This window comes from Lactuca saligna, chromosome 4, assembly GCF_052625555.1.
Source record: "Lactuca saligna cultivar CGN05327 chromosome 4, ASM5262555v1, whole genome shotgun sequence".
NCBI classification, from domain to species: Eukaryota; Viridiplantae; Streptophyta; class Magnoliopsida; order Asterales; family Asteraceae; genus Lactuca; species Lactuca saligna.
The window spans coordinates 41,722,682-41,736,787 of record NC_136420.1 but is presented as its reverse complement, the minus strand read 5'-3'; the positions used below and the strand labels follow the sequence as shown (position 1 = coordinate 41,736,787).

General features: G+C 31.2%; 2 protein-coding genes and 1 non-coding gene across 8 annotated transcripts; 2 read left to right on the top strand and 1 right to left on the bottom strand.

Annotated features, from left to right (window-relative positions):
* The first annotated feature begins 2,894 nt into the window (after nucleotides 1-2,894).
* On the top strand, nucleotides 2,895-3,931 carry LOC145041679 (RING/U-box superfamily protein). Its single transcript, XM_078989827.1, has one exon. The coding sequence runs from the start codon at nucleotides 3,103-3,105 to the stop codon at nucleotides 3,688-3,690; it is 588 nt and encodes a 195-aa protein (XP_078845953.1). The 5' UTR covers nucleotides 2,895-3,102; the 3' UTR covers nucleotides 3,691-3,931.
* Nucleotides 3,932-7,165: 3,234 nt separating this feature from the next.
* LOC145041678 (U11/U12 small nuclear ribonucleoprotein) lies at nucleotides 7,166-10,209 on the bottom strand. 6 transcript variants are annotated; one of them, XM_078989822.1, is made up of 11 exons: nucleotides 10,048-10,209; nucleotides 9,702-9,915; nucleotides 9,417-9,576; nucleotides 8,957-9,116; nucleotides 8,505-8,844; nucleotides 8,307-8,390; nucleotides 8,152-8,217; nucleotides 7,986-8,058; nucleotides 7,556-7,893; nucleotides 7,440-7,480; nucleotides 7,166-7,335 (listed from the first exon to the last, which is right to left on the bottom strand). In XM_078989822.1, the coding sequence occupies exons 4-11, from the start codon at nucleotides 9,103-9,105 to the stop codon at nucleotides 7,260-7,262; spliced, it is 1,167 nt and encodes a 388-aa protein (XP_078845948.1). In that variant the 5' UTR covers nucleotides 9,106-9,116; nucleotides 9,417-9,576; nucleotides 9,702-9,915; nucleotides 10,048-10,209; the 3' UTR covers nucleotides 7,166-7,259. The 6 variants fall into 6 exon arrangements, with proteins under 6 accessions (XP_078845948.1, XP_078845949.1, XP_078845950.1 ...); XM_078989823.1 differs by having other exon boundaries at nucleotides 9,737-9,915; XM_078989824.1 differs by having other exon boundaries at nucleotides 9,702-9,884.
* Nucleotides 10,210-10,288: 79 nt separating this feature from the next.
* On the top strand, nucleotides 10,289-10,372 carry TRNAL-CAA (transfer RNA leucine (anticodon CAA)). The gene has a single exon. It is a non-coding gene; the product is annotated as a tRNA-Leu (tRNA).
* Nucleotides 10,373-14,106: the final 3,734 nt, after the last annotated feature.

The following is a 14,106-nucleotide window of genomic DNA, read 5'->3' as shown; positions in this document are numbered from 1 at the left end:
CGTCTCTCATATATATATATATATATATATATATATATATATATATATATATATATATATATATATATATATATATATATATATATATATATATATATATATATATGTCAAAACGTAGGTTTAGTCCATATTTTAAAATTTTTAATTCGGATCATCCCTCGTTTGGTTTAAACTTGCACGTTTCATCCCTAATATATAGTTTTGTTACGCTTTTAGTCAGTTTCTAATTTGGAATGACCATTATGTCATTTGTGGATTTCTTTTCCAATTAGTTTAATGATATTATTATTAATTAAAAATATATATATGGCCCCGACCCTTGACGTTGTTAAACATAAACTCGGTATCACAAACCCCTACCCACACTACCACATTTATCTAGAAATACCACCACCGACGAACCAACTTGAAGTCAAAATCCGGCCACCGGACCACTACTTAGCACCACCATGGAATACCTACTGGACCACTACCGTCGGATTATCACCGTCTCTTTCCCACTTTCCCTTCTTCTTTGCAATAACATCATCACATGCAGCATCACCAACAATAAACATTCGTTTTTTAGGTGGGTTGATGAATGCAAATCAGACACCCGAAGGTGATACTATTGATCAACCAAAGGTGTCGATCGAAATCTTCTTTCTTCTCATGCAACTCATGGGTTTCGATTTACATGTTTAAGGTTTAGTTAGGATTCATTTGCAGGTTTACGGTTTTATTTGGGTTTGATTTCAGGTGTTTATTTGGTAGATTTATGATGGTCTAATGATGATTAAAGGTCGACTGAAGATGAGGTGATCATGATTGAAGGTTGATTGAAGAGACGGTGATGATGATTGTTAAGGAATTGCTTATGGTGGTGATTACGGATGGTTTTGTACAATTGACATGGGTTGATAATGGTGGTCGATGGTATCTGGATGGAGGATGAAAGTTGTGTAATGGTGTGGAATGGTTGGCTGTGATGGAGGGAAAAGGTGTATCGTTATGGCGATGAAGATAATGATAATAAGGGTGGTTGATGGTGTTGTGGGGGTGAAGAAGGCGATGCAACCCCCCCCCCCCCCTTCCTATTCCATTTCAGTATATTGTGGTGAAATTGTGATGTATGCTGAAGTTCAACAATCTAGAGCTCGAATCAAAGGATTTCATGATGAATTTTGTTTGCTTCATTAGATTTTAGGTTTGGTGAATGTATATAGTGGTGGACTATATAAAAAAAGAGGGAAGAAGAGTAGAATGGAGGATAAAATGAGATGGGACACATAAATATTTAATATCTTTTACAAATAATTATGTAAATAAATTAAAAGAAGATATAATTGAATTAAAACATTAAAAGAAGTTAGTAAGGGCAAGATAGTTATTTTATGTCTTGATGGATCAAGCGTGCAAGTTTAAAACAAATGATGGATCGTTTGAGTTGATTTTTAAAAATAGACTAAGTGTACGTTTTAACAAATGCATCATGGTCGATTGATGTAATTTACCCTTTAAACTAAAAGATTTAAGTTGTATTCTAAAACAAATATATATATATATATATATATATATATATATATATATATATATATATATATACACACACACACACACACACACACATACACCATAATAAATGAAAATCTTTTTGCCACATGACATCTTCTCCTTTATTTTAACACATGTCATTTTGTAGGAGTTTTAGAATTTTTATTTTTCACTTGTCATTTTTTGGGAATTCTATTTTCTTAAAATAAAATTTCATAAAATTCTAATGGATTTTATAAGGAAAAAGAGTTATTTTATATATTAATTTGATAATAAATTCTCATAAATGCTCCAAACGAATTGATTTTTTATAGATGTTGCGAAAGATTATATTAAATTATGTAAAATTATTAATTCGTAGAATATTTAATGTTTATATATTGATATTAAATTTTTAATTTTAATAAACCCGTGTAATACACGGTTTTCTCACCATGTGTGTGTGTGTGTGTGTGTATATATATATATATATATATATATATATATATATATATATATATATATATATATATATATGTGGTCCGGTTACGGTGAGGATTATTTTTTCGGTGAGTATTCATGACGACATCTTTAAAAAAAAAAATACAAATAATAAAATCGAGCATAATACTGTATTTGAGAGAAAAAAATTGGAAAAAATTGGATCATTAAATTTGAATTATGGATCTGAACCATAGATAATAGAAATGATCAATGATTTAATTTTAATGATCAATTTTTTTTCCAATTTTTTTCTCACAATTATAATATTATGCTCGATTTTTGATATATATATATATATATATATATATATATATATATATATATATATATATATATATATATATATATATATTATTTTTTTTCTCTATAATAAAATACAAAACACTTGAAAACTTTTTAAAAACATTGTCATGATTTATAATATAATAATAAAACCATCATTTATTTTATAAAATTTGTAATAATGTATATATATATATATATATATATATATATATATATATATATATATATATATATATATATATATATATATATATATATATATATATATATATATATATATATATATATATATATTTCAATTTTTTTAGGGTATCTTACGAGTACTTACCGAAAAAATAGTCTATCACATGATGCTGTTTATATATATATATATATATATATATATATATATATATATATATATATATATATATATATATATATATATATATATATATATATATATATATTTTATTTTTTAATTTTTTTTCTCTATAATGAAATACAAAACACTTAAAAACTTTTTAAAAACATGGTCATGATTTATAATATAATAATAAAATGTGAACCATCATTTATTTTATAAAATTTGTAAGGATAGGTTGATTAAATATTCGGTTGGGGGTCCTTTGATTTCGTTTGTTAATGGTTTGAATCGCCATTAATGGAGTTTCTCTAATTTCTTACGCAGTCATTTAATGCTGCAGCTCAGCAACCCAACCACCATCACCACCACCCTCTAAAACCCCTTTCCCGTTCATATTCTCCCCTATTCTTTTCCCTCCAAATGGACCGCCACCACCACTCCCACCATTCTCCTCAATGTCCACCACCCTCCCTTACCCACCACCGCCGCCGCAGCAGCAGCAACAACTTTCGAGCGTCACTCATTACTACATAACCAACCTTGGTCTTGGCTACGCAATCGCCATCGCTTTCGGATTCCTGGTCCTCTTCTCCTCCCTTCTTCTAGCTTCATATATCTGCTTCCGTCACCGTCATACTCACCGCAACCAAATTCGAAACCCTAACGGCGGTGGTTCCGATAACGGCGTCTTCGTCCCCAGCATAATTTTCGTCGACGAAGAAAACAACGAAGATCTGAACGTTGTTGTTGGACTGGATCAGTCTGTTATCAACTCGTACCCTAAGTTTCCATTCTCGAAAGAGATTCCGAAGGGAATCGAAACTCTTTGCGCGATTTGTTTGTGCGAGTATAGAGAGGCGGAGATGATGCGGATGTTGCCTGATTGTAAGCATTGTTTTCACTTGACTTGCGTCGACGCTTGGTTGAAACTGAACGCGAGTTGTCCTGTTTGTCGGAGCTCGCCACTTCCGACGCCGTTATCTACTCCGTTGGCGGAGGTTGTTCCTCTCTCACACTACTCCGACGGTCGTCGCCGGAGGTGATCGTCAGTTTGTCAATGGAACAGCACTCACCAACCAGAACCAGAACCAGATCCTGTCTTCTGTTTCTTCTGTTCTTTTTGTTTGTCCACTGTTTGTCCTCAAGTGATGAAATTATATTAGTTGATTTCATTGGTTTCCTATTTGTAGCTTGATTTGAGCTTATGTAAATCTAGATTGCTTTGGATCTTAATATTATACAGAATATTTTCGTTAAATAATATTATTCGTATTGGAAGAAGAATTGTTTGATTTCATAATCATCTACGATTCAAAGCTTCTGCCTGATGATGATTATCAAGTTGTTTGATCTTGATTCTTGAGATCTAGCATCAAATTCTTCTTACTTCTCATCAAAGGTACCAGACTCAAATTTTATGTATCTTAGGGCATCATTAACATTGTATATGATTATTATTATTATTGTTACTATTGTTAATCTACATTTGTGAAGCAATTTGTTGATTTCAAACTCAAATACATGAAGAGAAGGTTGAATAGTTGAAATCCCAAAAAGTCGAGACATCTTTTTCCAAGTGGTCAAGACTCAAGACTCGTGCTTTATGCATATGGTGTATGGTGTATGGTGTAGGGTCAGGGTCACCTTTCATTTGGTCCAACCAACGGTTTTGGAGGAATACTTTCTAATTTACATTTGGAAACTTGCTTCATAGTCTGGTTATAGAAAAACAGAAAACTATATAATATAATGAAGAGACAATGGACAAGTAGGTAGACCCTCAAACATATGGATAATTGGTGTACTATAGACATATATTTTAGACTAAATTACACAAATGGTCCTTTTGGTTTGTAAAATTAGGACAATCCCTATTCTTTGGTTTGGTTTCTGTTTTAGTCCTTATCAAACCTGAAATGACTAAAATTCACTCTTTTTCTCGACCTGTTCCTCCGCTCAATGTTAATGATTAGATGCAGTCCCACTGTATTCACCTCCGATATAAACACTAGTCACCTACGGTCATCAAAATCAAACTTGTTATTAAATCAAAACCAAACAAAAATCAAACCCTAACGTGAAATCCAAACATAACTAAAAATTTGCAAAAAAAAAAAAAGAAAAAAAAGTATGCATAAGAATTAAAATATGCAAATTAATGTTAAATTGATCACCAAAATTGAAACAAAACAAAACTATATGGATGGTGCGAGGGTTAGAGACCAAACCACAATTATCTTAAATCATAGGGACTATTCATGTAATTTACTCTATATTTTAAATTGTATATTTATTGGAGAATTAATGATGCAAGTATGAAAGTCACTTCGGTGGAACAACGAAGTGGTGGCTTTGATTAAACATCATGTGCCAACTTGTACTTGTATCAAGAATCAACTAATTGTGATGTGTCCTTTAGCTTACCACCAATGCTATACCTACCGACACTAACAAAAAATGTTAATAGGGGTGTTTGCTTCGTTACATTTTCTTTTTTAATTAATCAAGTTGTAAATAGAAATGGTTAAAATTGGAATCAAAATTATTCTGAATCGGTTGTCACGTAATGATTTTTTTTTTCCAATTATGTTTTTACAAAGGTTGTAAAAGTGGTATTAAGTCGGTTAAGTAGTGATTATGGATTATCATTGATGATTACTTGACTAGTCAAGGATCTTTAATTATATATCAATTAAATTTTAAAAAATTAAATATTATTATTATCAAGTAAACACAAACAATTTCATAACAAAATAGAATAATATGATAAAAGAGTTTTTGGTCTAACGGTATTAAAATGTTTGAAAATGTGTTCATCTATTAAGTTGAGGGTTCAAATCTCATCGTTGATAAAATGAGTAGATTACCCATTAAATAAAAGATTAATTTATGAAGTTTTTTAAAGATTTCTTTCATTGCCATTAGAACATTAGGGCTTAGGCTTGACATTTGTTTGAATAGATAGGTTTGATGTGATCCGAGCCAATGAATAGTGTTTTTTTCCGTATTCAAAACATTAATATGAACAGTACAAACTAAATTAAAATCCGATGTTAACTATTCAAATTATAATTTAACTGGATCAATTTACAATTTTTTTTAAACGACAAATCTAACTTACTACTAAATTACACATTAAATCCATATAGGTTCACGATGAGACTCAAACACTCAACCTCAAGAAGAGAGAGCAACATTGAATACTGTTAGTGAAGACATTCATTGAAATTATATTAACTTTGAAATTCACACGAACTCAAATGGTTCAAAATGAAACATAAGCAAGGTTTTAAAAACTAAACCAGTTGTCTTATAAGTTTGTTGGTTCAACCATCCAGTCCAAAAACCCGGATGACATCATTATTACATCATAATATTTTTAAAATTATAAAAAATACAGCATACCTCCAAAATTAAGTTGAAAATAGACAAGAGGCAAGAAATATGGTTTTGGTTCATATATAAAAACTTCAATGAAATTAGATTAAGTTTAATTATCAATAAATAAAATAAAATAAAAAACTTAGAAAAAGAATTAGGAAAAAAGAACATATATATTTATTCTAAAACCGTTTTTTAGTGGTTAGAACCAGTATCGGTAGAACCGGTTTTCGTAAATACTAGCCAGTTTTAATGATTCATATACAAACGGTTTTTGTTATTCAAAAAACCAATAACCTGAGCAATTCAACCAGATTCGGGTTGAAACAGCCGGTTTTATACAGTTTTCAAAACAATAAATGTAAGTGGTAAAAGTACAAGTAAAAAAGAAATGGTACTCCCACGACCGAAAACAAATTCAAAAGTTTATAAAAAAGTTTGGTCAATGTAGGTTTACAACAAGCTTCAGGTTTATCTGGACCGGTCCATTCTTTGTTTGAAAAAAGCCTGGTTCAGCCCGGTCTATGTATTTATTTATTATATATACATGACATGATTTGTTAAAAATAAAAAATAAAATATGTATTCTTTGTCATAAACTACATTGTTTACCTCCGTTTTTCATTAAACGCCAATATAATGTAAAACTTTCACTTCATCAAGCCAAACACTTCATGTAATCATACTTAACAACAAAATAATGGCAAAAGAAAATCATTACAAAATGACTGAATAAGAAGTACCGAGTACGTCATGGTTGGTTGCTGAATCATGGCAAAAACAATTAAAAAAAAAAAAAATACTTGGTACAAAAAAAAACATTTATCTCTTGAAAAACATTACTTTGATATTTCAACTACTCATCTGTTAACAATTATTACACGATATTAATAGTCATTAAGTTATCTTTTTCGATTTTGTTCTACTAAGAGGTACCTAACATTTAATCATTCGTCAAAAACTTTTATTTATTACCTAGTTTACCACTTGAATTACTATAATTTCCAAAATTACTTTTATTTATTAGCAAAGTTACTATAATTTCAAATTTTATTTTTGATAGGGATTTTCATTTTCTATTGTACATTCATGTGAATCAGTTAAACAACAAATATGACTTTTAAAAAGATAATAAAGTAAAAAAAAAAAAAAAAAAATCTTATATAACCAAAATCAAGATACCAATAGTAAAATTAACTTTTAAATATTTTACCCAAAAAAAAAAAAAGCATCAATGTTTCACGAGGTATGATGCCCATACTTCATCAGCTGGTGGGGGAGGTTCAACCCAATGACCTGGTATTCGACTGCAACAATAAATAAATAAATAAATAAACCAAATGAATATTTAATAAAATAAACACATCTACAACTTTATTACAACTCTATAATTATTTTTCTAATAACTCACCTTCCTCCATGTCTTATATACGCATCCCACGTCCGTCTCACCTGCAATTAAAAAATTAAATAAATAATTCGATAATTCCAAGTAATTATTACAAATCGTAAATTTACAAAACTGACCTCAATCAGTGTCCCCATATCAGTACTACTTCCATGATAATAATGATAAAATTCAATCGGTAAACTTGCTGAATAATAATCATAATATCCTTTCCCATGATTATTCACATCAACAACTGAATTTGTTCCTTTTTTTACTTCAATCTCATTTATTTTTTCTTCAATTACTTTATCTCCAATTTTAACAATATTTTGATTATCTTCTGAATTTAAAGCATTTGTAATTGCATCTTTAGCAGTATTTGTATCAGCTGCAGCCATCGCTTCTCTCTCCTCTGCTTCAACTGCAACACGAATTCTTTCAAGAAATTTGTCATCTTCCTCTGGGAGAAAATGCCCTGAAAAAATTATACAGATTAAAAAAAAAAATTAGTAATTTTAGAATGAAATAATAACGAATTTTATATTTATTACAAATACAAATACAAACCTTGTTTTGTTAATTTCTGGATCCTGATGGAGCGTAATTCTTGTAATTTCTCCACAATCAGCACTAATTCTAGCTGAATTTAAAAAAAAAAAAAAAAAAAAAAAAAAATGAGTATCTAAATTTTTAAGATTTTGATAAAAGTTGAAGATTTAGATTTTATTATCACCTCTGATTCTAATCTTATTCGCTCTTCTTTAGCTTTTTGTTTTGCAATTTCTTTCATCTTCTCCACCTGTAAACAAACTTGAACTGATTAAATTATGTGAAAAAATTCGGATCTTATGTTAAAGATTAGTCTCAACTCTCAAATTCCAATATTACCCTTTGCTTTGCGATTTCTTTTGCAATTTCCTTAGCCCTCCATTCATCAGCTTCTTGATCAGCTTTCTTAAATTGCTCATGTTCCTTGTAAAACATGAAAAAAGTTAGGTAAGCTGAAAAATATAGTAGGAATAAAAAATTGTAATAAAAAAATAGAAAGAAAATGAAATTAAAATTGAAAGTGGATGTATCATTGACCTTTGAAAGCATTTCAGCTATTTGTTGTCTCTTTCTTTTCCTCCAAAGTTTGTTTCTTTTATGTTTATGGAGTTTATTTGCTAATTTTAAAGCTGAAGATTTCTCCTCCCATGGTGTTTTATCATCAGTGATGATTTTAAATGGTTGAAGATCAATGTTCAGTTTTGATATCAATCCATTTGCTGCTTCTAATGAGATTTTCTCTTGAGTATCCAATGTTATCATGTTATTCTCAAGAAACTTCTGGAATCTTCTAATCATAGTTTCATTTGAATCAGTAATCTGTGTTTCTTCTTGGTTTCCATCTTTCATTGCCATAAGCATCTCCAATTCCTTTTCCCTGTAATAAATCTTAACTAAATGACTTGAAGTTGGAATCAGGGAATAATGATTGGAATCAAGAATTCCAATTCCATATACATAGAATTTCATGCTTAGAAAACTAAACTCACATTGCTTCTGCAAGATGAAGAGTGTTTTGTAATTCCTTCAGAGAAGTTTGAACATTTGTTGGCGTCCAAAAGCCACTTGTCAATGGTGGCATTGGTGGGACCCATGGTGCAGGTGTAAAAGGATGAAATGGAGGTGGATTCATATTCATATAAACACATACTGCATAAAAATTACAAAATCATGGAATATAACATTACTACAGTATAACGAAATTCTAGTAAGTAATGTGTTTGCAAGATTAGTAGTTTAAAAACAGATTAGTAGCTTAAAAACATGTTGTATAGAAGATGATCACGTTCCCACATGTGTAATTTCAGGAAAATCGTACATGGAATTCGAGACTTTAGAAATATTCAAGAAAAACGCAAAGTGGGTATGAAGTAGTGGTGATCGATTCCAGAGTAGTGAAGAAAATTAGAAATCAAATGAATAGATGAAATTCGAAATTATAATACATACCAAACGTTATTCAGTGATGATCAATATTCAGCCGATAAGTGACTAAGTTCCGATTCCTACACCTTCAATATGATCCTCGATGGCCATGAAAACAATGAAAGCTGTGTAGCAGTAGCACTGTGAAATCGAAGAGCTCTAGTCGGCTACATTGATTGAAGAACTGGAGCAGGTTAAGATCAGTATTCAACAGATAGTGATGAGAATGGACTGAAGCAGGTGAAGATCAAGAGCTAGAGACGTGAAAAAGAAAAACCCTCACTAATTTTACCCCTTTACTTCACTTACATTGAAAGAATGGAGGTCATGGATTAAGTATTTACCCAAGCCCAAATTTACGCGTTACACAAAAAATTGCGCCTCCCTCTGCTATATGAATCAATATAGGAGAAGTTGAACAAGCAAGGTTTTCGCGCCTTACCAAGAACCCTGCTATCTATAGGTAATTGCATACGTTCCACGTTTAAAAAACTGTGAAAATCACAAACCCAAAACCCCAACTCTTTACACAAACAACGGAGAAACAAAAACCCTAAATCAGAAATCGGCACTTCACCATAAATCGAAACTCAAATCCCCCACAACACCAAGGATTTACAGAAACAACGAAGAGAAAGGAGATATTTATTTGTACCTGTAGAAATAGGCCACAGTCGTAAACCAAAACCGTAAATCGGACACCGGATTAGTGTTTGGTGGTAGTGAGCAAGGACGCGCTTTTTGTTTGTATGGAGAAAAGGCAGAGGCAGAGGGTGAAGAGAAGAAGACGGAAGGTAGCAGATGGAATAAAGCACTGTTCATCAAGCCATTGATGAAGTCCTTAAAACCTCGCAATTATCCGATAAATAAATAAGATAATCATTATCAAACATCAAGTCAGGATGGCCGAGTGGTCTAAGGCGCCAGACTCAAGTTCTGGTCTTCGAGAGAGGGCGTGGGTTCAAATCCCACTTCTGACAATTTTAAGAATTATTTTTTTAATAACAAGCCTATTGTCTCGATGGAGATTATATTTTTTTTTTCTCTGGATAACTACATAAAATTTACTTATTAGATCATCGATGGAAATTACTTGATTACTTTTCTATATTTTGGTCCATTTTTCAAAAATATGTTTTGGTTCATTTTAATTTTACTCCATTAACTTCACATCATTTGTCTTCTTCCGTTTAGAGGAATCACAAGCTTACACGAGGGCATTTTAGTATGTGGTTAACATGCATGATAAAGCCCCTTACATCTTCTCGATTACCCATCAAATTGTCATTTCACATTATATGTGTGATCAATATGTATGATATTAACCCCCATCCATCCATCCACTCTTCACCCATCAAATCATTTCGGGTCACATGTGTGATCAACGTAGATGATGTTAACCTACATCCATAATCTTTAACGTGATCATGCTAACAATAAGAACACAAAAATTAAACATGAGTAGGTCGAAATCTTTTACATATCACTAGATCCATTATAGAATTTGAGTCCTAACCATTGATGCATAAGTGGGTTGATTGGTTGTAAAACTTAACCATAGTTTATTTTCTTTTTGTATTTTTTTTCATTATAACTTCTTGCTAGCTTAATACAATTTAGTGGTTCAAAAAACAAACAACACAATAGTTAAAAAACTATACACTGGGAAAAAGTTTACATTGACTTCATGATGTTAATGAGATTATACTTTCTGACCTAAATGAACACATTTTCTCGTTTTACTTTTTGTTCATCATACATTATTAAAAGAAAGAATCTTATAACCAAATATCTCTTTTCCTTTAGTTGTCAAATAGAAATCAAAACTCTATTTACATTCCAAAAATAATAGGAAACATAAGTGTGCCTTACAAGCCTTGGCTTTTTTCTATCATTAAGCAAATATCTCCACGTTTGTTATCCCTGACTATGTATGTCGAAACGTACGTGGAGCTATACCAACTACCCAATCAAAAGTGTTCTTTGTTGGTTAAATTTTTCTATTTTTATAAAGCTCGCATAAGACCAAAATAGACACATGCCCCCCTATCAGATCGTCACTTGCAAGATATATGTCGGTAGTAGAAGCATCAAATCATAGAAGACGACATATAGAGAGCATACGTCAAATATGAGTAGTCACTTACTAGAGATGCACATCAAAACATATCATAATTTGTATGCGTATGCACTATGCACAGTGTAAAATCATATTAGAGTCAGAAAAATGGGGCTAGCGAGGTATACTTTTACACAATTATTGTAAATGGAAATGGAAATCCTCATCGACAATCACTGAAAAGGAATTCAAGGACGTGTAGAGCTATTATATAAATTACCTATGGCATTGTTCTTTACTTGTGGATATATGTATTTATATAGGTCGACATAACTAGTACAATATGAGATGGAGTCTGAAACGTACGAAATATATGTTTTAGATTATACTACATTTTTATAGTTTTTATTTAAAGTAGCTATAAGACAAATGAAATAAGTCGTTGTATTTACACGTAGAAAGTTGACAAGTGATATCACATAATAAAGGGACCAATAGAGAAGGAAAACAAGGCCATGTGATAAAGGGACGTACATGTTAAGGAATACTTGGTTAAAAAGGCATGTTAGGATCTAGTACACATGTCCCACAAGAGACACACTACAAAATTCTAGGTTTTTCTTGAGGAGTCTATTTCGAAATATTTTTAAAGGAAATAATACAAAGTCTACGATGAATTTTATAACTATCTAGTATTCAAGATGTTATTTTTAGTTTAATAAAATTTTAGGTTTTATTTTGTATTGGGTTTTATATTGGCTTGTTAAATAGAAAACACTAATTAGGTAGTATGTATTTTGTCTTTTATGTATATGGTATTTCTCATTTGATAATAACTAGTAAACACCATGCGACCACTTGTGGGGTAATAGGAGACAAATTGGCAAATCATAAAAGATACCTGCTAAAAGTGAAAATCATCAGAGAAAATTGACAACCCCTAAAAATACATGCTAAAAGTGTAAAACAATTGAATAAGGGACACCGGTTGACAAAAGATGAAAATTTTGTGGCAATAGTGTGAACTGTGAAGAGCTGGAACTTCACTTGTTCCGAAGCTCGTTTAGCTTATATATATATATATATATATATATATATATATATATATATATATATATATATATATATATATATATATATATATATATATATATATATATATATATAACTTTAACCGTTTTATGTTGTGATAGTTTACATGTTATAAGAGCTCAGTTTGATTATCTGTATTTTCGTAATTTTATGTATGGTTTTCTTGTTTGTTTCTGCATTCCATTTGTTTTGATTTGTAACACCCAATCAATTAGGTATTTCCTTTATTGTCTAAAGTATAAACATTGTTGCAAAAATGCAGGATCGGCTTGTTGATTTTAAATGCGCTGTGTTAAGAAAATGAGGCCCTAAATACAATTTTTAATATATAAGGAAAACAAACTTAAGACCGTGAATTATCGTTACGGAAAACTTTAAAGTAAATAAATTAATTAAAAAGAAACATATGGAATTTTATAAAAAGTTCAAGGGCTAATTATGTAATTTCTGAAAACTGATTTGTTAAACATATTGGAAGGAGACTTGATTATGAAATATATAGCATAAAGAAATGGTCAAATCTGTAACTTGAATTTAAAACATCAAAATGGTACATTGTGAACAAGAATCGAACCCACATTGCTTATATAAGGAAAACAAAATTAAGACGGTGAATTGTCGTTACGGAAAACTTAAAAGTAAATAAATTAATTAAAAAGGAACATATGGAATTTGATTTGTTAAACATATTGGAAGGAGGGGTTGATTATGAAATATATAGCATAAAGAACTAGCCAAATCTGTAACTTGACCTTAAAACATCAAAATGTTACGTTGTGAACAAGAATCGAACCCACCCTTTTGAATAAAGGACACGCCTTTGCCAATTAGGCTACACAAACTTTATGCAATATCTTGAATAAATTCATATATATTTAGTTATTAAATATATAATTTAATTAAAACTTGGACCTTATTTTTTTCGGGCCTTATGTGGCTACCCCTCTTTCCCCCTTAAAGTCGGGCCTGCAAAAATGGCCCTTACACCATGCGAACTTGGAGGTATGCATGACGCAAACCATTAAAAGGATCGTGGGCTTTCATTAGTACGCTGCACGTACTTAATGGGTACACATGACATACTTGTCAGTGGTGTAAACCCTAAATCCGAGGTTTTGAGCCATATTTAAGCAACTTAACCCTCATCAATCCTTTCCACATTCGGACTCCATCCTCCCAAACGACCCTTTGCGAACCCTAATCTCCATTTGAGAGTTTTTGAGCTTTTCTAAGTGTTTTGTGTTCATCCTTGAAGGAATGAGTCCATTTGGAGAGCATTTGTGTAACACCTGTAACGGCCCGATTCTTTGGTATTGCTTAAATAAGATTTATTGGGTTAAGCTCTACTCGACGAGTTGGTTGACCTACTCATCGAGTAGCAGCAGGGTGGGATCACGTTTTAAGTGACCTACTCGACGAGTCCATGTTGGGACTCGGCGAGTAGGAGCTGGCAGTGGAAACCCTAAATCCCGGGGTTTGCACCTCTATTTAAAGGAGCCTTAGCCTCCTTTGGCCTCTTTACAATCTTTGAGATCCCCCATAAAACCCTAATTCGTGTGTGTG

Coding starts and splice junctions, on each gene's coding strand:
- LOC145041679 (XM_078989827.1), top strand. CDS start 3,103: ATGTCCACCACCCTCCCTTACCCACCACCGCCGCCGCAGCAGCAGCAA.
- LOC145041678 (XM_078989822.1), bottom strand. CDS start 9,105: ATGAATATGAATCCACCTCCATTTCATCCTTTTACACCTGCACCATGG. Junction 8,391..8,504: donor TAGCTGAAATGCTTTCAAAG/GTCAATGATACA, acceptor ATGTTTTACAAG/GAACATGAGCAATTTAAGAA. Junction 7,336..7,439: donor TATATAAGACATGGAGGAAG/GTGAGTTATTAG, acceptor TTATTGTTGCAG/TCGAATACCAGGTCATTGGG.